Here is a 26,330-nt window from a genome sequence, read left to right as displayed (position 1 = left end):
CCCCTTTTGTCTTTTTTTTTTTTTTTTACTATATCAGTATTGGTATTGCTGGAATGAATGATTTTCTTTTTCTGAAATGTAACTATTGATGCTTGACTGATAGAATTTTAGTACTGTAAACAGGCTTTAGTAATTAATGTGAGAGACTTAGAAGAAATCCTTAGAGTGTAGTATTAAGTGTGCCTAAATGAATTTTGCAGTAACTGGTACTCTTGGTTTTGTCCTACTTAATGTACATTAATCCAGAACTTGTATTCTGTTATGAAGTTGACAGTCTTTTGGAGTGACCAGCAACTTTGATATTTGCACTAAAATTTTATTTGGTATGCAAGAGAGATTGAAGGAGGCTGAGTAATACACTTTAACTAATTTATTTGAAATAATATCTTTTTTTCTCTCTGTATATTTGAAATATATCTTAAAGAAATCTTCCAGTTTTTTCAAATGTCTTTTTAAAACTCATCACAGATGATTAGTGAAAATGCAGAGTATCATACCTTTGTTCTTGCATGTCACCTACATAAACAGTTTTGTAAAATGAGAAATACTAATTTGTTTGACATTCCATGTTAAACTACTGTCATGTTCAGCTTCATTGCATGTAATATAGATCTAATCCATTAGATCTAGAGAGTGTTTTGGAGAGTGTTTTTTATTCAGTCAAGTTTTAATTTAGTGTAAAAAAATAATTTCTGCCCTCATGAATTTTACATTCCACAGAGAGGAGTACTAAAGGATGTGAGGAGTGAGCCTTGTATAAGTCTTCCAGTAGAAGGAATGGTAAGATAATTTAGGACCTTATAGACCATTGTAAGCCTTTTATTCCCAGTAATATGGGAAGTCTTCTCAAGAGTTGATAAATATTTTGAGTGGAGCTTATAAATTTGCTGGCCGATCAGATGTTGCCTGTGAGAGAGTAGTCCAGAATGACTCCAGGGTTGACCTGAGCAACTCGAAAAATGGAGTTGCCTTTACTGATAAAGGGGAAGTTGAGAAGGCAGGTTGAGGTAGGTGAAATTCGGAGTTGAGTTTTGGGCAATTTGGATTTTGGTTTTTTTAATCCTCACCCGAGGATAGTGAAAGTAGGGGGGAAGAGACAGACAGACCTGGATGAGAGAGAGAGAGACATTGATTGGTTGCCTCCTGCACACTCCCCAATCAGGGCCAGGAATCAAGCCTGCAACCGAGGTATGTGCCCTTGGCAGGAATTGAACCCGGGGCTCCTCAGTCCACAGGCTGAGACTCTAACCACTGAGCTAAACCAGCCAGGGCCAATTTGGAGTTTAACAGCTAAGTTTGGAGTACCTGTTAGACAACCAGTTGATGAAGTTCTGTAGGCAGTTGTAAGTCTGGTGTTCAGTGGAAAGATGAAATCTGGAGGTGTAAATTTTGATGACATCATACATAGAAGTATACTGAGAGATATGAGGGGAATGAATATAGATAGAAAAAAGAGGTCCGATCTGAATCCTGAGAGACACCAACATTTAGAATGAGAGAAGAATGGAAAAGGAACAACCATAGAAATTTGAGAAAAAACAAGTGATTGTAGTATCCTGGAAATCAAAGAAAGTATTTTAAGAAAGAAGGAAGGATCATTTTGGTCAAATGCTTCTAAGTGAAGTAAAATGAAAATTTATTATTGGATTTAGCAATGTGAAGATCATTGAGAACCTTAACAAAAGCCTGATAAGAGTAAGCTCAGAAGAGGAGGAGGAGAGCAGAATTATACCCTGTAAGTTCCAGAAATGGAAGCACAGTTGAAAGTTTTTGTTTTTTATAATAGGAGAAGTAACACGTTTGCATCTAGTAGAGGTGCATGGTGGCACACGGGTATTCCAGAGCAATATCTCTTGAGTCAGCTAGAGGGAATGGGATCTATTGCATGAGTGGAAGCATTGGTCTTAAATGGGATTTTGATCAATTTCATTTATAGCAGGGATTGGCAAGCCAGAGTTCTATACACAAATTCAGCCTGCCACCTGTTTTTTAAAGTTTTATTGGGACACAGCCATGCCCATTTATTTATATATTTTCTATGGCTGCTTTCAAGCTACAGCGACAGAGTTGAGTAGTTGCTAAAGAGAAGCCTAAAATATTTACTGTCTCGACCTTTACAGATGGAGTTTGCCCACTCTTTATAGTAGCTAAAATAGAAAATGGGACAACATTGAGTAGGAGAGAGTGGAAAGAAGTAGAAGGCAAATCGAGGGAATTGAATATTTTGAAAAGTATTCAAATGCCATTTGTGGTTTGGATCTGATGAGATAGGAATCAGAACCTTGAATTTGGAGCAAAATGAGGTATAGCCTAGGTGCTTTTTCCAAAGGTACGTTCTTGAAAGGGCCCTAGCCTCCAAGGCTGTAAGCAACTGTGTGTAGTCACAAATGTTATGGATTACCCCAGTTTTAGTGGCTCAAAACAACAAATATTTATTGTTACAGTTTCTGTGGGTCAAGAATTGGAAGCAGCTTAGTTTATGGTTTGACTCAGCCTCTCATGAGGCTGCAATCATGTGATTGCATCTGACTGCCATCATTTGAGACTTGGCTAGGTCTGGAGTCCCCTTCCTGTCTTACGCGATTGTTGGTAGGAGCCTTCAATTCTCTGCCACATGGGCTTCTCATAGGCCTGACTATTCACAACATTATTGCCCTCTGTAGAGAGTAATGAGAGAAGTGTGTGCCAGGACAGAAACCTCAATCTTTTATAACCTAGTCCTGTAAGTTACATACCTCCACTTCTGATGTATTACATTGGTCACACAGATCAAGGCTGGTACAATATAGGAAGAGACATGAGGGTGTGAATACCAGGAAGGTGGGGATTGTTGGCAGCCATCTTGGAGGCTGGCTACAACAGGCCTCCAACAAAATTCTGTGCTTTACCTTGTGTACCTCCAGCTTTGCTATATAACCAGTTTTCATAGTTGGCCCACAGCAGCTATCAGTGACAGTGTGATTTTATTAAAGCCCAGTCACAAGCACTATTTTAGATATTTTTTCTTTTTTACTAAGCTTTTTCCCCCAAGGTTAAAAAATTGATATTCATAGTAGAAAATTGGAATACCTGTAAGCAAAAGGCCCTAGAAATTAAACATTTTTTGTTCCTCTTTAATTTTATTTTTATTTTCTCCACTCCTACCCCCTTCCCAGGCCTTCACCACACTCTTGTTTATGTCCATGGGTTATTCTTATATGCATATAATTTCTTTGGTTAATCTCTCCCCACCCCTCCTTCCCCCTCTGAGAATTGTCAGTCTGTTGCAGCTTCCATGCCTCTAGGTCTATTTTATCAGTTTATTTTGTTCATTAGATTCCACATATAAGTGAGATCATGTGATATTTGTTTTTCCCTGACTGGCTTATTCTGCTTAGCATAATAATCTCCAGCTCCCTTCATGCTATCTCTAAGGATAACAGATCCTCTTTTTTACAGCTGCATAGTATTTCCATTGTGTAAATGTACCACAGCTTTTTTATCCACTCATCTACTGATGGGCACTTGGGCTGTTTCCAGATCTTAGCTATTGTAAATAACGCTGCTATAAACATTGGGGTGCATATGTTTATTATGATCGGTGTTTCAGGATTCTTAGTATATATTCCTAGAAGTAGGATCATTCAAATGGCAGTTCCAATTTAAATTTTTTGAGGAACCTCCATACTGTTTTCCACAGTGGTTGTACCACTCTGCATTCTCATCAGCAGTGTATTAGGGTTCCCTTTTCTCTACATCCACTTGTTTGTTTGTTGATTTATTGATGGTAGCCATTCTGGCAGGTGTGAGGTTTCAATTTGCATCTCATGATTAGTGACATTGAGCGTTTTTTATATGTCGGTTGGAGATCTGTATGTCCTCTTTGGAGAAATGTCTATTCAGGTCCTTTGCCAATTTTTTTAATTGGATTATTTGTTTTTCTTTTGTTGAGTTGTATGCGTACATTACATATTTTGCAAATTAACCCCTTATCAGATGTGTCATTGACAAATATGTTCTCCCATACAGTGGGCTGCCTTTTCATTTTGATGCTGATTTCTTTTGCTGTGTAGACACTTTTTAGTTTGATGTAGTCCCATTTGTTTATTTTCTCCTGTGTTTCTCTTGCCCTAGGAGATATATCAGCAAATATATTTTTACGAGAGATGTCTGAGATTTTGCTGCCTACTTTTTTTCTAGGATTTTTATGGTTTTGCCACTTACATTTAAGTCTTTTATCCATTCTGAGTTTATTCTTGTGTATGGTATAAGATTGTGGTCTAGTTTCATTTTTTTGCATATACCTGTCCAATTTTCCCAACACCATTAATTGAAAAAACTTTATTTACTCCATTGTATGCTCTTGCCTCCTTTGTCAAATATTAATTGTGCATAATGGCTTTGGTCGATTTCTGGGTTCTCTGTTCTGTTCCATTGATCTATATGCCTGTTCTTGTGCCAGTACCAGGCTCTTTTGATTACAGTAGATTTGTAGTATAGCTTGAAATCAGGTAGCTTGATCCCTCCAACTTTGTTCTTCTTTCTCAAGATTGCTTCGGCTCTTCGGGGTCTCTTTTTGGTTTCATACAAATTTTTGGAGTATTTGTTCTAGGTCTGTGAAATAAGCCATTGGTATTTTAACAGGGATTGCACTGAATCTATAGATTGCTTTGAGTAGTATGGACATTTTAATGATGTTAATTCTACGAGTCCATGGACATGGTATATTCTTCAACATGTTTATATCTTTTTTAAATGCTCTGTAGTTTTCTGAGTACAGGTCTTTTGCCTCCTTGGTTAAGTTTATTCCTAAGTATCTTAATTTTTTTGTTGCAATGGTAAGTGGGATTGTTTTTTTGGTTTCTCTTACTGAGAGTTCATTATTGGTGTATCAAAATGCCATTGGTTTCTAGATGTTAATTTTGTATCCTGCTACCTTGCCAAATTCATTTATTAAACCTGGTAGTTTTTTGGTGGAGTCTTTAGGATTTCTATGTACAGTTTCATGTAATCTGTGAATAATGACAGATTTATTTCCTCCTTTCCAATTTGGATGCCTTTTATTTTATTTTTTTTGTCTGATCCCTGTGGCTAGGATTTCCAGAACTATGTTGAATAAGAGTGGTAAAAGCAGACATCCCTCTCTTGTTCCTGTTTTTAGAGGTGAAATGGTTTTAGTTTTTGCCCATTGAGTATGATATTGGCTGTAGGTTTGTCAAACATGGCCTTAATTATTTTTAGTTATGTTCCCTCTATTCCCACTTTGCTGAGAGTTTTTGTCAAAAATGGGTGTTGGATTTTGTTGAATGCTCTTTCTGTGTCTATTGATATGATCATGTGATTTTTGTCTTTCAGTTTCTTTATGTGATGTATCACATTTATTGATTTGCGAATATTGTACCAGCCTTGCATCCCTGGAGTAAATCCCACTTGTCATGGTGTGTGATCTTTTTAATATTGTTGGATCTGATTTGGTACTATTTTGTTGAGGATTTTAGCATCTATATTCATCAGTGTTATTAGCCTGTAATTATTTTTCTTTGTAGTGTCTTTATCTGGTTTTGGAATTAGGCTAATGCTGGCCTCGTACAAAGAGTTTGGAAGTGTCCCTTCCTCTTGGATTTTGTGGAATAATTTAAAGAGGCTAGGTATTAATTCTTTGAATGTTTGGTAAAGCTCACCTGTAAAGGTGTCCGAACCAGGGCTTTTGTTTGCTGGGAGTTTTATTTTTTAATGTTTTTATTGATTTCAGAGAGAGGAAGGGAGAGGAAGGGAGAGATAGAAACATCAGTGATGAGAGAATCATTGATCAGCTGCCTCCTGCATGCTTCCTACTTGGGATCTAGCCTGCAACCCAGGCATATGCCCTGACCAGGAACCAAACCATGACCTCAATGCTTAACCACTGAGCCACACCATTAGGGCTTGCTGGGAGTTTTTTATTACTGCTTCAGTTATGTCAGTTGTTATCGGCCTATTCAGGTTTTCTGATTCTTTCTGACTCAGTTTTGGAAGGTTGTATTTTTCTAGAAATTTGTCCTTTTCGTCCAGGTTGTCCACTTTGTTGGCATATAGTTGTTTATAGTATTTTCTTATAATCCTTTGTATGTCTGTGGTGTCTGTTGTTACTTCACCTCTTTAATTTCTGATTTTTTTAATTTGGGTCTTCTCTCTTTCTTTCTTGATGAGTCTGGCTAGAGGTTCATCCATTTTGTTTATCTTTTCAAAGAACCAGCTTTTCTTGGTTTCATTGATCTTTTGTACTTTTTAGTCTCTGTCATTTATTTCTGCTCTGATCTTCATTATTTTCTTCCTTTTACTTACTCTGGGGTTTACTTCTTCTTCTCTGATTCTTTAAGTTATAGGGTCAGATATTTTTTTAGAAATATTTCTTGTTTTTTTTGAGTAGGCCTGTACTGCTATGAACTTCCCTCTCAAGAAGTTCACTAATCCCTAGATTTGAGGTTGTTGTATATTCATGTTCATTTCTTTCCAGGAAGTTTTTGATTTCTTCCTTGGTCTCATTGGTAACCCATTCATTGTTTAATAACATGGTATTAGCCTCCATGTGTTGAATGTTTGATTTTTTTTATTGTAGTTGATTTCTAGTTTCATGCCGTTGTGATCGGAGAAGATCCTTTATATGATTTCAGTCTTCTTGAATGGGTAGAGACTTAGTTTTTGTCCTAACACATGGTCTATCTTTAAGAATGACCTTTGTGAACTTAAGAAGAATGTATATTTTGTAGCTTTGAGGTGGAATGTTCTATAATGTCAGTTAATTCCATCTGATCTAGTATGTAGTTTAGGATTGCTGTGTCCTTGTTAATTTTTTGTCTAGAAGATCTATCCAGTGATTTCAGTGGGGTGTTAAAGTCCCCTACTATGATTGTATTGTTGTTGATCTCTTCAAGTCCTCTAGAAATTTTTTTATATATTTGGGTGCTCCTATATTTTTTCCCCCAGGGTTATATCCTCTTGTTGGATCAATCCCTTTATTTAGTGACCTTCATTGTCTCTTGTTACGGCCTTCATTTTGAAGACTATTTTGTCAAATATGAGTATTGCTACCTCAGCGTTTTTTTGTGTTTTTTTTATTCCATTTGCATAGGAAATATTTTTCCATCCCTTCACATTCATCCTGTGTGAGTCTTTTTTTCTGAGGTGGGTCTCTTATAGACAACATATATATGGGTCATGTTTTCTTATCTATTCAGCTACCCTATGTCTTTTGATTGGAGCATTTAAGCCATTTACATTTATTATTATTGATACATACTTATTTATTGTGGTTTTTATTCTTTGTGCCTGTGTTCCTCGCTGTCTCTCTAATGCTTCTTCTTCCACCAGTCCCTTTACTGTTTTTTGCAGTGCTGGTGTGGTGGTAATAAACTTCTTTAGCCTTTTTCTGTGTGTGATGCTCTGTATTTCACCTTCAATTTTGAATGATTTCCCTGCTGGATACAGTAGTCTTGGATTCAGTCCTTTGCTTTTCATTATTTTGTGTACTTCGCGTCACTCCCTTCTGGCCTGAAGTGTTTTGAGAAATCAGCTGACTGTCTAATGGGAACTCCTTTGTAGGTAACTTTCTGTCTCTCTCGTGCTGCTTTTAAGATTCTTTCTTTGTCTTTAGCGCTTGCCATTTTAATTATGTTGTGTCTAGGTATGGCTCTTTTGGGGTTCATATTGATTGGGACTCTCTGTGTTTCCTGAACTTCTGTGACTTTTTCCTTTACCAGGTTATGTAAGGTTTTTTGTCATTATTTCTTTAAACAGGTTCTCTATTCCTTGCTTAGATTTTTCTCTTTCTTGTACCCCTATGATGCAGATGTACATTTCATGTTGTCCCAGAGCTCCCTTAAACTATCCTCCGGCTTTTTAATTTTTTTTTCTAATTGCTGCTCTGATTGATTGGGTATTTTTTTATCTTGTCTTCTTGTCCACTTATTTGATCCTCAGCTTCTTCTAATCTACTGTTGATTCCTTCCAGGGTGTTCTTTATTTCAGCTATGTCATTCTTCCTTTCCAATTGATTATTATTTATGGTATCTATGTCTGTTTTCATGCTGATGTAGTTTCCACTAAGTTCTTTATAGTTCCCATTAAGTTGCTTGTAGTTCTCAGTAAATTGTTTGAGCATCCTTATAACTATTACTTTGAACTCTGTATCTGATAAATTGCTTGCCTCTATTTTATTTAGATCTTTTTTCTGGAGATTCCTCCTGTTCTTTCATTTGGAATCTGTTTCTTTGTATCCCCATCTTTTCTGTTTCTTTGTGTTTGTTTCTGTGTCAGAGAAGACTGCTCTGCCCCCAGTCTCAATGGGTGGCCTTCATGTGGGACCCAGTAATGTAGTCTCTTTGATTTTTCTCAGCTGGGTGCTCAAGGAATGACCCTTGTATGGGTTATGTGGGTTCTCCTGTTGAATTTGGGTCTTATTTATTGTTCTTCTGTTTGTGGTTCGTCTCAGGCCTCAGGCTGTTGACTGTCTCGACCCAGACCACATTGTGCCAACTGTTATGTAGGTGCTGACAGAACAAAACAGGACAAAACCAGACCAAACCCTAAAGAAAAACAAAGAAACAGAAAGAAAATAGATATACAAAAAAAGAAAAAAGAAAAGAATACTAGAAGACATGAGACCAGAAGAATTAGGGGAAGAAGGGAGAAAAACTAAAATTAATAAATAAAAGAGAATGTGAAAGCGAAGAAGGAAAAGCCCAGAAATAGGGTAAGTGTAAAAAATAAAAGATAGGAAATTATGAATGAAATAATAATTCTAAAAAGTAATACTAAATAAAATACAGAACAGGAAAAGAAAAGAAAAAACTGAATTAAAAATAATTAACAAAAACTAAAGAGAATGAGAAAGAAAAAATAGAGTTAAATAAAGGATATTAATTAGGGGGTTTGTAAAAAACAAAGAGAGACACAGACAATTCAAACCAAACAGAAACCAAACCAAAAAACAAAAAACCCTAAAAGAAAAGAAAACACAAACTAACAAAACACCAAAAGAAAACAAAAACAGAAAAACTTTGGGTCTGCTATTTGTGGAGCTTGCTGGATTTTGCTCCGATACTGTTGTATCTGGCCCCTTGGTGTGTGGTTCCCGGGTCTTCCGGGCAGTTCTCTGGTGCAGGCCAATGTCTCTGCCTGGCTCTGGGCAGCCAGGCTGAAGCCCTGCAGGGCAGATCCCCGAGTAGTATGGTAGGTGGGGCCTGCCTAGCCCAAAGGCTGGGGTCTGCTTTTGGGCTGCTTTCCCTTCCCCCACGGAACTGTGCTGGTGGTGGGGGGCGAGATCTGGTCCTGGTCAGGGTGGTTTCAACAGATTTGTACTGGGGGGGGGGGGGGTGCCTGTAGCTTGTAGGAGTATTGAGTGGGCACTTCCTCTCTTTCCAATGCCCCAGCTCTGCCTGCATCACTTGCACTACCTTGTCACCACCTCTAGTGGTCTGTGATTACCAAAAAAGAAATAGAGAAAGGAAGGAACGGAAGGAAGGAAGGAAAGAAAGAAAAAGGTAAAAAAAGGAAAGGAAGAAGGGAAAGAGAGGAGAGAAGGGAAGGAAAGAGAAGAAAGGAAGAAAGAAAACAACAAAAAAAACAGCCCAGCTCGGATCTCTAATCTTACTCGCACAACTGGTTCTCGCTGGACAGGGCTTCTGCGCAGAGTCCCACTGGACCAGATGTCGGAGTCCCCTGTGTGGTCAGGCCCAGCCGCTCAGGTTCAGATTTCCAGCCCACAGCCCATCCACAAGTGGGCGAAGGGGCGTATTTTTTTCGCTGCAGGTGGGGAGGATTCAATCTCTTTCTCCCCTTCCTGCTCTCTGCTAAAAGTTATTTCAGAGAATAATCAAGATTCACTGGGTGGTTCACTCAGACCCTTCTACTGCTCCGAATTTCTGCTGAATGGCCCCTCCCACAGGCACCAATCTGTGCAAATTTCTCTGGCAGGTGTTATAACAAGCACTTGCTTTTGTCCTGGAATTAAGGTCGCCTGAGGCCCCCCGGTGGACTGAATTACCGCTCTCTGATGCTATTTGGGCTCCTTTTCTGTTGCTCTGGTTTGAGAATCTCCATGTGTGGCTGATACCTCATACTCCCAGATTGAAGGGAACCAGGATATTCATATCCTCAGTTAATTTGCAGATACAGTTCAGTCACTGTAAACATTATATACATAAACCTACTGGGTTGAGTATAAGAACATATAGCACATCTAATGTCCCTGAAACTCCTAAGCCTCAAAATACATATATAAGAAGCAAAAAAAGTTTTGCAGAGATTTGCCACTTGCTGTTTTTTGCTGTTGAAAAGCTCCCAATTATTAACATGGTGATAGATGTTTTTCCAGATTATCAGAAGATTGAATTTCTAGTCAAACGTTATATAAGATTGACATGGTGTATTAATTTATTAAGAAAATTGCATTAAGTATTAGCTTAACTTAGAATTCTAACAGTTTTATTTTTTTCAGGAGCTTTTTTTTTTTTTTTTTTTTTTTTAACATTAGTCTTGTAAAAGCAAACTTAGCTTCTGAGACCAGTGTTCAATTTGACCATAGTGCATAATACATTGTAATTCCAGGTAATGCAACATAGCATTTTCAGATGTGAGAGCTGTCTGCCTCCTTTGCTGGCTCTACTTTTCTTTGCCCCATCTCCTCAGTCAGTAGTTCTTAACTGGGATTCCTGTTCTTCCTAAAGGAATGTCTCAGAATTCTACGCATACTAATTACCTGTTTCCAAAGTAATTTTCTAGAGTTTATTATTTTTTTTTCCAAATGTGTATGTCTATAGTAGTTATTTGCTAGATACTGTGCTACATGCTGGGATTACAAAACTGAAAAAAGTTCTTTGCTGTTGAAAAGCTCCCAATTATTAGCATGGTGATAGATGTTTTTCTAGAATGCTCTGGAACTACCAAGGAATCAGGCCTGGAAAGCAGTTAGAAGACTGGAAATGCTTCACAGAAGAGGTTCTGTTTAAATAGCTTTCTTTACCTTTATGTACACAGTTACATCACCAAAAGTCTATTAATTGAAAATGTTTAAATCAAATTGTGTAGATCAAGAACTTCTTTCACCATTGATTAAAAATATTAAACATACATTAAATTTGTCTTAGAGATAATTGCAATGTGTATTTATAGAGAAGAAATTTAAATTTAATTAGCTCAGTCTACACCACGTCCCTTTCTCTGTTTGAGTTCTTTGATGGGAGCTTACAGACAGGTCATTCCATTTTTTAAAAAATATGTTTTTATTGATTTCGGAGAGAGGAAGGGAGAGGAGAGATAGAAACGTGAGAGAGAATCATTGATTGGCTGCCTCCTGCACGCCCCTTACTGGGGATTGAGCCTGTAACCCGGGCATGTGCCCTCACCAGGAATCGAACCTCCATCTGGATCGTAGGTTGATGCTCAACCACTGAGCCACAACAGCTGAGCAGGTCATTTCCATTTTTTACTGTAATAAGTAATAAGAAAGATTCTGCCAGGGAGCTAAAATCTGCCTCTCTTTCTCTTTTCTTCAGTTATTTTATTTTTAAATTCTAAAAATTTTCTCCCAGTCTATGGCATGCCAATCCTTACATATAGACTATTAATCTTTCTTGGTGCCATTCTTCAACTACCTACAAGTCCACTTCACTTGTTATCATTTAAGCCAAACTTCCTTAAATTGTCCACAAATATTTCATTATTAGAAATTGAAAAATTCATCAGGATCAAGGTATATAAGTTTTCAGGGGAGAAGAATGAAAAAGTAAATGAGTAGAGAGGCAGCATCGAGGAATTTAGATTTTGACCTAAGCTCAATATGGAGTTTTGAAGAATTTTAAGTAAGCCATGTCAAAGTAATTTTACTTCTTATGGTGATAGGGTGCACTTACATAAATGACAGACAACATTAATAATGGCTTTGTATGAGTTCCTTTGGTATTTTAGTTAGTATATAGTTTTTTAGGGGTAGCAGGGTCAAAACCCCTATTCTGATAATTTATTTGTTCCCATGCTTTATATTTGCATCCTGCCAACTGAAATATAATTAGCAATTCAAAGTTCAGAACCACATGAATTTTCTTGCTTCTGTTTCTTGCGTTTATGAGAATGACAACTCTACTTAGGCCTAAGAATTTAGTCTCCTGGAATTGAACAAATACAGGACACATCTATTCATGCTTTCCGTTTCTTAATGTGAAATCTTATAAAATAGCATGTAAGAGGTTTAATAGTTTATTTTTTTCCCTTCAAACCTTTAGAGTCGAGGTTCAGTAGTTTGGGATTAGATGATTCTCTTTGAGGCTACTACTGATCCTTGAGAACAGCAAGAACCCAGAAAGGAAGAAATGTGACTTATTAGCCAGTTGTCTGGCAACCAGAATGTTTTGTTGTTAAAGAGAGCCTATTGTAACAAGTCTCTTTGCCTTCATATAGCACCTGTCACTGTGTAACCAAGACCGTGTTTTTGAATACCCGGTATAACATGACACTACTAGATCTCATTGAGGCCAGTCCCTCAGAAGGTTAGTTAGCTCAGACTTACTTGGTTAAACTCAGTCCTCCAGTATGATGATGGCTTGGTTAATGTGGAAGCCTGTAAGTGGGTCCCAATTACCAAATAAAACAAACATGCTCAGCCCATCCCTTGAACTTAACCACGGATTTAAAGGTAGAGTGAAAAATGAGGGTAAGGGACATTGGCTTCAAAAGTTATTTGCAAGTACATGGTGGTTTCACGTCTGCTCCAGCTACACTGGCACAGGTGCATAGAATATGCTGGATCATACCATCTTGAGTCAGTTCCAGTTTTAACTCTACCACAATTTTTTGTGGGATTTCTTGCAAGTGACTTAACTCTTCTCAGGCCCTTATTTCCTCATGTGAAAAATGAGAGAATTGGGCTGTTTTAAGACTGCCTTCTGTGGTTCTTTAGTTGCATCATATTTACTTGACTTTAAAAATATCTTGCAATGAAACTCCTAGGTAAAAGTGAAAATAGCTTGTTAAAATCATACCACATGTAAAATTGAAAGAAATAGACTAGTATACTTAAGGCTACTGTATTGGATGAATTCCCCAGGAAAAATCTCACTTTCTTTGGGGCCTGGACCTTCCAAATCTCTCTTTGATCTTCAAATTGTACTTTATATTAGTTGAAGTCTATAAGCCTCAAATGATAATGAGATGCTTTGACTTTGCTTCTGACCACTAGCTTGCTTGAATTTAGGTGCACATGTTTAATGTTTTAATTTTAAATGTTTAAAAAGGTTGAAAGTTTACTTTTGCATGGGCCTGCTGCCCACCCTATGATTCCCGATCATTCCTGATGAGCCATGACTGTACCCAATAAGTAAGCCCCTTAAAGACAGGGCACCCTCTTGCTCACTCTCTCCCACTGCCCCCCCCCCACACACACACACACCTCCTCCTACTGCTCTCTGACTTAGAGTAATAGGGCATACATTCTAGTCCATATTCTTGCTGTTAGAATGTTGGAAACAACTGAGAAGAGTCCCTTCCTTTACCCTATAGAAAGTTGCCAAATGTTGGACTTGTTTTAAATTAATGTTCTCCAGCCTCTTCTCCTGCCTCAGTCAGTACATCTATAACCCCAGTGGTCTTTATCCCAAACATAACAATATTTTGCCCTGTGGCATCATCCCTGACACAGCTCCTCCTCTTCCTCAACTGTTTGTCCCCCTATACAAAGTCTAGGATATTTTGCCTAGTGTTAATTCAAACTTTCATCAGCAGGTATAAGAACTTAGTGCCTAATACAAAGTAGTACATTTAGTAAATGTTAGTTGTTTATCACCCTTGGCCATTTTCTATTAGATGAACCAAATGAAACTGCTGTTTTTATATGTAAAAAGGAGATTGCATGTTGTCAACTTCACATGGTTCAACTTTTGGATATACAGAGTGATGGTTCGTAACTAGGATACAAATTAGAATTATTGAGGCAGCTTTTTACAAAATATAAATATACTCCCCATCCCAAACTGGTGAATTAGGATCTTTATGAATAGGTCCTGGGTAAATACATTTTATGTAAGCTCCCTAGATTATTCTTATTCATACTTCTACTTAAAAACACCTGTGAGAGAAGCATCCCTTTAGGTTTCTTTTAATGTAAAAGTTCTTCTATAAGTATGTCCTTGATACAGTCAGAAGGCAGATCACAAACTGAAACTTGAGTTTTATGATGCCACAAATTACTATCATTTTTAACTTTAAGATATGATCAAATCTCAAATTAAGATTTATCAGTACTCTATCGTGGTCAGGAAAATCTAGAGTGCTACAAGATATTTTCATGATTGTCAAGTCATTTTTCTCCTAGTTTGTAACTTCACATTATCTTTAATATAACTTAAACTTAGGAGTTTGTACTTTTCAAATACACATTTGACTTTTCATGAAAAAGAGAATTAATAGTAGTAAGCAAACCATAGTTCAATATTAACTCAGTTGACTTACAATGCAACTTATCTATACGATTTATTATTTTAATGTAGCCAAGAAAAAATGGAGGGAGTTTCTTTAGCAATCTGCCTTCCCTTATGGTAATTTGTGTGTTGTACTGTCATTAACCAGTTTTGAAATCTAGGTAAGTGGGCTCTAGTTAAGCGCGTAATTTTGGGCAAAATTTTTCAATTAGTTCCATGGCAACTATAGACATGAATATTAAAACCCATAAAAGAGAATTCTGAGATTTTTTTCTCCCTCCCACTATTATGTTCACTCTAATTTGCATTTTTTAAGCTTTTAAATCTAATTCGCGTAACTTAAAAACAAATGTATACATACTTTTTAAAATACAGAGAAGTTTAATGTGGCTCCTGTACAAAAATGACTGTCAGATTTGTGAAGAATTTCATTAGAAATACATACATGCACTAACAACAGGCAGCCTGTGGTGTTTAACTCAGAAAAAACTTATCAGGAAGAAATATTGAATTTTACCTGTCAACTGATGGTTATTGGTGCCAACTCACTGCTGACGGGAATCCCTAGTTTTGGGTGGAATACACTAAAAAGACCATCTTATATCTCATCTCAAGCTGACCCTTTTTATAAGAAGAAGAGAAGTATAGGTAAGGGGTTTGCAATTCAGGGGAAAAGGTTAATCGGATAAAAGCTATAGTCCAGCTTTTATCCCTTCATCTGCTGACAGTGATTCGTTATTTGCATCCTAGGCAGTGGATCTTCTCTGCCTGGAACACAATGGCTCAGATTCCATCTTGGTCGCTTGCAGTCCTCCTGGGACACAAAGATAGAATTGCTTGCGGGTCTCCTGAAGTCAGGACAGGTCCAGTTATACATTCCAGTCCCCAGAACAATAGCTTTCTACATGCATTAATTACCAAGCTTATCAACTATATATCTAAACCTAAAAATATTTTAACTTCCTGAGTTCCCCATCAGTTGGTGTTAATTTTATTTTTAGTTATGTACTCTTTTTATTACATTTATTTTATAAATAATGTTAATGTATTATATTATTTACCCTTTGAAATCTCCTGTTTATAGCAGTTTTTCAGTTGATTCTTTGGCCTAAGCATGAAATCATATTACCAGTAGTATAATGCTTATTTACCATTTTTCTCTAATGTTATCAGATACTACTCCCAGCACGATGCTAAAAAGAGTGATGATAGTGAGCATTCTTATCTTATTCCCGACATTAATGGAAATGCTTTTATTTTATCATTAAGCATGATTATAGTTTTATGGTTTGGGTTTTAAAGTAGCCTGTTTCTGTGTAAATGGGAATAAATTTCTACTTTACTAAGTGTTTTTATAAGCAGTAGACTTTGAATTTTATCAACTATCATTCCAGATCCTGTAGAAATAATCATAATTTTTCTATTCATATAGAGAATTATATTGACTTTCTAAATTATAAAGCCATTCTTGCATATCTGATTGAATTGCACCTAGTCACTTTGGTTTATCTATCTGGTAACTTTTTTTTTTCTTTAAAATTTTTGTACCATATTCACACAGTAGGTTAAACAATTTACTTTTCCTTTAGTTTCTCTTTGTTAGCACTTTGCATCAGTGTGAAGCTAGCTCTCTGAAAAGAATTTAGAAGCTTTCTCTATGCCCTGGACATTAAATAGTATTGATGATACCTGTTCTTTAAATGTTTAGAAAAATATACCAGTGATATTATCTGTGCCTGGCAATAAACCTAAGTAGTCTTAAATCCCTTATAAAATAGAATTCTGTATATAGTTTTCTTGGTCAAGTATATTCTAAATCTTCTGAATTTGTTTATTTTATACTAAATTCCTAGGGTTTTTTTTTTTATTGAGCAGATATTCTTAACATAGATAGGGAGTGTCATGTGTGAGTTGTTTATATGAAATATTTTTCCAGCTTGAAAGTGAGTCACCAGTTTGGGTGCTATCTGCTTGTGATTAGTAATGGTTTGTAATGATTTGATAGGGACTAAACTTTAGTGAGCATAAATCTTTAATAATGCACTACTCGAATTAGAGGTGAGGGAAATGCTTTTTTTTTCCGTCCTCACCTGAGGATATTTCTCCATTGATTTTTTTTTTTTTTTTTAGAGAGAGAGTGTGGAAGGGAGGGAGGAGAAAAGAGGGAGAAACATTGATGTAAGAGAGAGACATCAATTGGTTGCTTCTTGCACATGCCCCAACCTGGGCTAGGGATTGAACCTGCAACCCATGTATGCGCCCTTGACTGGGAATCAAACCCAATACCCTTCAGTGCACAGGGCCACGCGCCAACACTCCAACCAATGAGCTACACTGGCCAGGGCAGGAAATGCTTTATTTAATCTCTAGCAGCAAGGAGTGTGTTGGCAAGAACATTTACCAGCTAATATTTTTATTAGACTAAAGCTTAATAATAAGTGTCTTTATTATGAAAGTCTAAAGCAGATAATGAACTCTGAAAATACAAAGGCCATTGGGTATTTTGTTTTTAGTGGGCAATAGAGTGTTTGATGGTAATTTCTTATCGAGTATTGGAGAACTAGATCATTTGTTAGAGTATTTCTTGAAGTTTAAAATAAAGAGCTTAGAGTATGGATTGGAAATTTGTCGTCTGAAGTGCCTTGACCCACTTTCTGTGTGTGGTAGGCTAAATAATGGCCTGACAAGATACCCATGTCTGAATCCCCAGAATCTGAATGTTACCTTCTGTGATAGAAGGGACTTTGCAAATGTGATTAAGTTAAGCATCTTTAGATGGGATGATTATTTTGGATTATCTGTGTGGGCCTTAAATGTAATCACAAGTTCCCTTAAAAGAAGGAGGTAGAGGAGAAGGCTTTATATATGACCCCAGAAGCAGAGATTGTAGTGATGCAGCCACATGCTAAGGAAAGCCAGTCTCTATCTGCAAGAAACAGATTTCTCTCCTGGAGCTTTCAGAAGGAACCTGCCCTGGTGACACCTTGAGTTTAGCCCCTTAAGACTCATTTTGGATTTCTGGCACCCAGAACTGTAAGACAGTAAATTTTGTTTTGTTTTAAGCCACTATAATTTTGTGGTAATTTTTTACAGCAGCAACAGGAAGCTAATAGAGCATGGGTACCCGTCAACTAAGCATATGAGGGCAAGGACCTAGGCTTGTGGAATTCAACTCTGTATCCCCAATGCCTAGAACAGTGCCTTACATAATAAGTTAGGCACTCAGTATCTTTGTTGATGGAGGAAAGAAGGAAGCATGGGGATGAGGGAGGTAGGGAAAATCAGGTAATTCATAATTTAAATGAACATTGTGAACATGGAGTACGTGACCATAGTTTCTGAATGAAGCAAAGAAAAACAGTAAGTTTGAAAACTTGAAGCCCACTCATAACCAAAAAGATTCTATAGCGTTATTCTAGGACATCACTTTTAAAAATAGAACAGTAAAAGAGAGAAAATAATTGAGGAACCAAATAAATCAAACAGTTTGAAATTCAAGACTCCCTATGTCGTATGACTTGAAGGGGGGAAACAAATGCTTGCACACACATGGAAAAGTCATATTTAATTAAAATTCAGGTTCAGTCCTTCAATTCCTAGAGTACTTAAGGTGCCAAGAAGGTAGTTAATTGTGCTTTTTGCCAAGTGAGTGCAAGGAATAAATGGGCTTACATTATTGGTTTATGATTAATTTCAATTTTATTTTTAAAACAAATTATATGTTCATGTAATATAAAAATCAAAATGGTGTACAGCAAAAAGTCACCATTCCGCATCCATCCATCAGTGACTTAATTTCCATCCTCAGAGGCAATCTCATGTTAGCATTTTTTTATGTCAGATATATAAACAAGTAAATTAGTATTCATTTTTTCTCATCTTTTTATGTAGTTCATAGCATACAAGGTACATTGTTCAATATCTAGTTTTTTCACTTAAAACAATATGTTTTAACTGCCTCCACATAAATGGGTAAAGAGCATATGGCCATGTGTCCCAACTGACACTTCTGTTGCAATCAATGAATGTGCCTGTTTCTCTGCACCAAGGATTGACAGATTGTTTTCTGCAAACAGTTTAGATTTGTGAGCCATTACACTCTGTTTCATGTTTCTCTTGGTTTTGATTTGTTTACAACCCTTGAAAAACATAAAACCATTCTTAACTCACATTCAAAAAGTATACCAACAGGAGCTATAGCTATAGCTATAATACCATACATATTATTATCAATCTGATGAGTAACACAGTGATATCCCAGGGGCATTAAAGATGGTGGCAGACTGTGTGGAAGCTACACTGACACTCTCCTGGGACCAAACTGTAATTACAACTAAAATATAGAAACACCATCCAGAATAATCAATTGCAACTGAAAACTATCTGGAGAGTACCATCATAACCAAGGACCAAAAGTGGAGACTGAGTGGAAACTGGTAAGAAGTGCAGAGACATGAAAGGGCTGGTTGGGCTCCCACAGGCAGCAGCTGAAGGTCCCGAGGGATATATCAGCTCTGGGGGGTTCCCACTGAGGACTCGGGGGTCTAAACTCTAGGCTGGGCTTCCTAGCCAAGAGCACCAGAACAGAGAAAGGTTCCCACATAACATCTGGCTGTGAAAAGCAGCCGGGTTTCTGTCTGCCAGGGAGAGATGGCTGGAAATGCACCCTCTTAAAGAGCAAACACACAAAGTTTCATGTGCAGCCACTCACATTGGGCTCCAGCAGAGGGAGGTCAGAGTGGATTGAAGTTATGTAAAGAGAATATAGGGTTTGGGGCTCTGGAAATAGAACTCAGAGGGCACCCCTTTGGAGTCCTGTGCTGAGTCATTCCCCCACACTGCAGAGGGCATCTTTCTCAGGGAGAAAATATGCTGCTTTTGCCTGGGGGGGAAGCAGTTGCCCCACCTTGCTGGAAAACCTTGCTCTACCGTAAGGAGTTTCTGCAGCCTGAGGCTCATTAAGAGAATCAGATTGGTCATCCTGCAGGCAGAGGCAGACCTCAGAGTGTTTTGAGTCTTTGCCTGATCTGCTTCTGGATCTGGGCCTTGGAAAAGCAGACTTTGGTGTGCCTCTTGGTCCTGTCCAAATGCACCCAGCACCACAGAGGAGACCTCAAGCTGAGGGTTGTTGATAGCTCCAAACAGGATGCTCAAGGCCAGCCAAAAACTGTGTGACATTGGCCTGCACCAGAGACCCTCCAAAAGGACTGAGAGTCCTAGCAGATCTACCTAATAGAACAAACTCAAACAGGCAGCCAAAATCTGGAGACAAAAAACAAGACCCAAATGAAAGAACAAGAGGTGTCTTCAGAAAAAGAGCTAAATGAAATGGAGATAAGCAGTCTATCAGATACAGAGTTCAGAATACTAATTGTAAGGATGCTCAGCAGCATGAAAAAAGATGTGGAAACTGAAGGAAATGAAGAATGACATAGCAGAAATAAAGAATACATTGGAAGGAATAAATAGCAGATTAGAGGAATCTCAGGATCAGGTGAGGGAATTAGAAGACAGGGTGGAAAAAAAATCACTCAATCAGAGATCCAAAAAGAAAAAAACAATTGAAAAACAGGAGGACAGTTTAAGGGAGTTGGGGGACAACATGAAATGTAACTATTTACATTATAGGAGTGCTGGAAGAGGTGGAAAGTAAGCAAGGTTTAGAGAACCTGTTTGAAGAAATAATGGCAGGAAACTTCCATAATCTGGTCAAGGAAAAAGTCACACAAATTCAGGAGGCACAGAGAGTTCCAACCAAGAAGAATCCCAAGAGGCCCACACCCAGACACATCATAATTAAAATGCCAAGAATTCAAGACAAAGAGAGACTATTAAAGGCAGCAAGAGAAAAGCAATCTGTTACCTACAAAGGAGCTCCCATAAGGCTGTCAGCTGATTTCTCATCAGAAACTCTACAGGCTAGAAGGGAATGGCATGAAGTATTCAAGGTAATGCAAAAGAAGGGTCTGAAACCAAGACTGCTCTGTCCAACAAGACTGTCATTCAAGATAGATGGTGAAATAAAGAGCTTCCCAGACAAAAAAAGACTACAGGAATTTATCACCACCAAACGAGAATTGTAAGAAATGTTAAAAGGACTGCTGTATTTAGAAGTAGAAATCGAGAGAAACATAGGCATGAAGAATTAAAATGGCAAGAGATTAGTATCTATCAATAATAACCTTAAATGTAAAACAAGTCTCTACAAGTTCGAGAAGATTGAAATTGCATCAAACATCTCAGATCAAAATGGCATGAAATTAGACATCAACTACAGTAAAAACACTCAAAAACATTAAAACATATGGAGGCTAAATAGCATGTTATTAAACAGTGAATGGGTTACCAATAAGAAAGATCAAGAAAGAAATCAAAAACTTCCTGGAAACAAATGAAAATAAACACACAACAACCCAAAATCTATGGCACACAGCAGAAGCAGTCCTAAGAGGAAAGTTCATAGCACTACAGGCATACTTCAAGAAGCAAGAAAAATTTTTAGATAACTGACTAACTCTACAACTTGAAAGAATTAGAAAGCTCCCATGTGAAGCCGTCTGGGCCAGGGCTTTTGTTTTCTGGGAGTTTTTTTTATTACTTCTTCGGTTTCATCAGTTGTTATTAGCCTATTCAGGTTTTCTGATTCTTCCTGATTCAGTTTTACATGATCTCACTCATATGTGGAATCTACTAAACAAAATAGACTCAGGAACAAAATAGATTCAGAGACACAGAAGCATGGAACAGACTGATGAATCTCAGTGGGAAGGCAGGGGCGGAGGAGTGGGCGGGGAGAGATTAATCAAAGAACTTCTATGCAAATATGCATAACCCAAGGACACAGTAGTGTGGCGAAGGCAGGGTGGGGCATGCTGGGTGGAGGGGATCAATGGGGAAAAAAAGGGCAGATATCTAATACTTGCAACAATAAAAAGATTTTTTATTTTTTATTTTTATTTATTTTTTTTAAATATATCTTTATTGATTTCAGAGAGAGGAAAGGAGAGGGAGAGAGAGAGATAGAAACATCAATGATGAGAGAGTCATTGATTGAGCCCACAACCTGGGCATGTGCCCTGACCGGAAATCGAACCCAGATCGCCTGGATCCCAGGTCAACGCTCAACCGCTGAGCCACGCCCGGCTGGGCAAAAAGATTTTTTAAAATATAAAACAATTAAAATGACTCCCGGCAAAAAAACAACAGTGTGGTGTCCCGATATAATTTTATTTGTATTTCTCTTATCAGCAAGGCTGAGAATATTTAGAGCCATTTGTATTTCCTTTTCTGTGACTGTTCATATTTTTTGCCCATTTCTTTGTCGTTGCTGATCTTACAGTAACTTTTTTTACATAGGGAAATTATCTCTTAACTTTGAAATGAATTGTAAATATTTTTCTTCAGTTTAACATTTTCTTTTTACTTTGCTAATTGAACATTTTCAAATGTAAAAGTTTTTTTATTTTAAAATTTATCAAACTTGCTTTATGACATTTTATGTTTTACATTTTATGTAAAATTTATGCCTTCCCCATTCTTTTACATTGTTGTGAAGAGACTAGATCCAACTTTATTTTTTTCCAAATGGCTCACCATTTTCCCAGTACTATTTATCGAATTATCTTCCATGTTTTCCCCCTCCCCGTTTGAAATGCCACCTTTATATATATGTTCTATTCCATTGATCTGCCTAGATAGGTTTGCTTTTGAATTCCAACTCAATAAATCAGGTATGTGTTCATATTTCATTGAAGAAATATAGGTTCCATTAATAAGGAAATAGCCAAATCTTTCTGTTACCTGCACCTATACCCCCATTCTTTGCTTTACCTCACCAATTACAGAGAAAGTGATGTCCCTATTCCTGTGTGCCCTGGTCTCCTCTCCTGGGTTCATACCTAGGGGTACTTTGCTCGTAGAGCCATCCTCTCCTTCTTCATTAATTTCTGTCTCTTTTAGATGATTGTCACATTACATCTCTACCCTCACCCCTGAACTCCAGATTAGAACATCCAGTTTCCTATTCAGCAACTCCAGTTGGATATCTAATACACAAGCAGAACTTAGGATTTCTTTCCCAGACATGTTCCTTCCTCATCTTTTACCACACATTCAGATATTTTTAGAAGTTACTTTTGTTTTTCCCCATCTACTTAACCAAGTCCTGCCTACTGTGTCTCTCAAAGTATCCCAAACCAACATAGTGGTTAGGAGAGCCAGGCTGCCTCAGTTGGAATCCTGGCTGAGCCTTGAGCAAATCATCTTCTGTGACCCAGATTCCTCATCTTTTAAGTAAAGTTAAAATGGTATATATATCATTGGATTGTTCATACATGAAATGTGGTGCCCAACTAAGTTAAGATGTAAAAGGTGCTCAGAACAATGCCCGTCACTTAGTGAAGACTCAGTAAAGGTTTGTTGTTATCCCAGTATAGATGGTATTGGTACTTATACCAGTACTTGTTATAATGGGGCAACTAGTGTTAGTGCCATTTCTGCTGCTGCTACTACTGCCCAAACCTCTGTCCTCTCTTGCATTGCCTATGGGATAGCCTTCTGTGCTTTCAATTCTTATACTTATAGCATCCATTCACATACCAGCCAGGGTAATTTTTTTAAAAAATAAATGAAATTATGTCACTATCCTGCTTAAAAACTCTCCAGAGTCTTCTCATTACCATTGTAATAAAACTACATTTTCCCACAGCCTTCAGGGCATTTGGTCATTTGGCCTCTCCTACTTCTCAGTCTCACCTCCCAAGGCTCCATCTACTCTTACCTTCTGTTCCCTAGAGTATGACAAACCCTCTGCCATCTTAGATGTTTGTATTTGTTACTCCCTGTGTCTGGAATGCTCTTCCCTTGGAGCTGAGTTCTTTATAAAATTCAGATCTTGGTTCACATGCTCTCTCTTCAGATAGCATCCTTGACCTTTCCAGTTAAAGTAGCCCTTCCCCCCTACTTTTTAATCCCATTGCCCCCTTATTTTCTTTGTTGCACTTAGCATGAAAAAATGGAATTTTCTTGTATATGTGTGTGTGTGTCTGAAGTTCCAGGTAGGTAGGGGTTTTGCTTATTTACCATCAAAATAGCGTCTAGAGTAGGGATTGGGAGCTAAATTGTGGAATACCACGGTTTTGAAGTGGGGAGAAGAGTATATTTTTGGAGGGAGCTTTTCCTGAATAGCCTCTTGAAAATATGGGATGTGCAGCTCATAATTAGGTAATAATTGCACTTTGGAAAACTGTCTTTGGTACCCACTGCCTTTCCTAAGTCACAGGCTATATTTAAATTGTTCTAGAAGGAAAAGTGTTTTAACCCAGCTGGTGTAACTGCTAAATGTTTTGCTTTAAAAACTGCACACACACAATTTTAGGATATTAATTGATATGGTAACACCCTGAGTTCATGTGGTACTTTCTGTTTTGAAAATAAAGCAGTAGTTACGTAGCTGTGAAATGATTACAGCTGCCAGGCAAGGATCATAAGAGTAAGAGAGTAATTTCCTAATTTATTTAGGCACACCTGCAACAGCATGCTCTATAAACTTGGTATTTTTCACTTTTCATTACTTATCTGAAGTATACTATTTTCACTATTTCTGAGCAGGGATAGTCGTTCAGAATCTAATGATCATGTTCTTGGTATCTAGGAAAAAGAATGACTCGATCCTGTTTTTTGAGTTGAATTGAACTTCTAGCCTCCAAGCATAGATTCTTTATCATGTTTCACATTTCAAGCTGCTTCTGCTAAAATGATTATGATATAATGATAAGAACAGGATCAGAAATTACATATATAGTATGATCTCAGTTATGCTCTATATAGATTAAAAGCAGTCTCAAAAGATATTACCATGTTCTTGTTAAATGGATAACAAGATTGGGGGGTGTATTTCTTAATACTTTTCTGTATTGGCAAATAGGCATATGGACATAATTTCTAGGTGCAGCATAAAGCAGTGCCCAGGTCTTGAGTGCCCTGTACAGGTAGTGTGAGAGGCACAGATTCCAAGCAGACTGTCCTTGCCCAGACTCGTGATTGAGTCTGTCGTAGCAACAGCTACTTTACACCAGTAGTGTTTAAAGCACTTGTCAAAGTTAAGTCAGACCTCGAACATTTATTTGTTCATTCAACGCTTATGAACTGAATGGCTGGTTTTGTCAAGCCATGTTAGTTACATTAAGTATAAAGTAACCCAAATAGACATGGCCCCTGTACTCCAGTTACTTCTGGTATATTGGGGAAGAAGACCCCTATTAAACAATGAACACACTCAAGCAATTTCAACTTGGTAACAGTTATGAAGGAAAAGCATCAGGTACTATAAGGAGAGAACAAAGGGCAGGGGAGAACCTAATTTAGATTCAGAGTTTCAGGTAAGGCTGAGACCCCAAAACAGAGGAGTTAGCCAGGTAGACTGAGAATGTGCCAAATGGAAGAAACTGCATAGCAAAGGCCAAGAGATGGAGAAGAGTATATGAAGAACTGAAGGGGACTAGTGTGCGTCTGATGCAGCCAAACTGGGAGAGATTAGCACAGTATAGGGAGGTAGGCAGGATGGGGTGTAGTCCTATGAGTTGCAACTTGGGAAAGGTGTGTCTGTGGCAAAAGTAAGTCAAAGAGATGATGATAAGGAAGGGTACAGTCCCCTGGGTCTTCTAATAAGAGAAACTCTCCTTGCTTGTCCTCTACACAGACTCAGTGTTTGTTGTGACCTCATAGCCTCCTTTTCTAAGGCCTGGTACCATGGCCAAAGGTAACTAAGTGCCATTAATGTACCTCACCACTACAGCTTCTGGAGCAACCTGGCCTTTCCACACTGAGCACAGGCATGTAGTAAACAAATGATAAATGTTCCAAGGAAGGGCACACAAGATCCAGGCCTTTGAATGTTTGTTTATTGACCATCCACCCCAAGGTACAGCGACGTTCCAGTGATCGGATACTTGGGAGTTGGGGTAGACGGTGTTGGATTCTATTGATAATTCTACCACCAAATTGTTGGGATGCAGTTTCTTCTTTTCTAAACTAAAAGTAAGCAAGCAAGCTTTTTAGTTGGCAGTCTTTTTTGTTGTCCAGTTTCTTACTGGAATTAGAAGAAACATCTCTTCAATTATTACCAATAAAGGTTAATATGAAAACAAAGTGATCATTTAGCCAGTTTTCACAGTCTGTGTGATTATATTCTCATACAACTATATTATCGTCAACATGTAGTTTTACTGGGAAGTTTTCACTTTTGGTCACAGCTCATTACTGAAAACTATTATAAGAGAAATGCCCTTGAGTTATATACTTGTTTTATTGTCATGGTTTTCTCTGGTAAGTGGTTCTTCCCTTAAATGAGCATACTTCATTTGCCATCTGTTTAAAATCACTGCAGGATGAAAACTAATTTCTTGAAGCATACGGATATAATATCTCTTTCTTTACTGGAATTCTGAAGAAGAATGTACTGAGCATTACTTATTCTCTCATTCTTTTTAGATTCTTCTTAATCCTTTGGTGAAAACTCTGATACAGGATGGCTGCAAATAAGCCCAAGGGTCAGAATTCTTTGGCCTTACACAAAGTCATCATGGTGGGCAGTGGCGGTGTTGGCAAGTCTGCTCTGACTCTACAGTTCATGTATGATGAGGTAAGTGCTGATTTTATAATAGATATCAAAGTTTGGGCTTTCAGAGAGTATTTCTCTAGCTTAGTTTTGGTGCTATTTTGGATGAATTCCTTGAATCCTTGAAAGCTATTAATTTTTTTTTTAATTCAGAGCCAACATTTGTGCACAAGTTTATATAACAAGTCAAGAACTCAAGATTCATAAAAACCTTATGCTTTAAAAACAAAACAGAACTAGAAACAGTACCTATTTTTAAGCAATCTAAATTTGGCTTTTTATTT

General features: G+C 37.6%; 1 protein-coding gene across 2 annotated transcripts in view; it reads left to right on the top strand.

The window, feature by feature from the left end:
* RALA (RAS like proto-oncogene A) overlaps positions 1-26,330 on the top strand; it is a 76,041-nt gene that overhangs the window by 24,975 nt on the left and 24,736 nt on the right. For both annotated transcript variants that reach the window (XM_016207277.2, XM_087821079.1), the window contains exon 2: positions 25,920-26,070. In XM_016207277.2, the coding sequence (XP_016062763.1) occupies positions 25,957-26,070 (114 nt within the window). In that variant the 5' untranslated portion in view covers positions 25,920-25,956. The remainder of the gene's footprint in view (positions 1-25,919; positions 26,071-26,330) is intronic.

Source organism: Miniopterus natalensis, chromosome 10 (assembly GCF_054644295.1).
Source record: "Miniopterus natalensis isolate mMinNat1 chromosome 10, mMinNat1.hap1, whole genome shotgun sequence".
Lineage (NCBI taxonomy): Eukaryota > Metazoa > Chordata > Mammalia > Chiroptera > Miniopteridae > Miniopterus > Miniopterus natalensis.
This window is presented reverse-complemented; position numbering and strand designations above follow the sequence as displayed.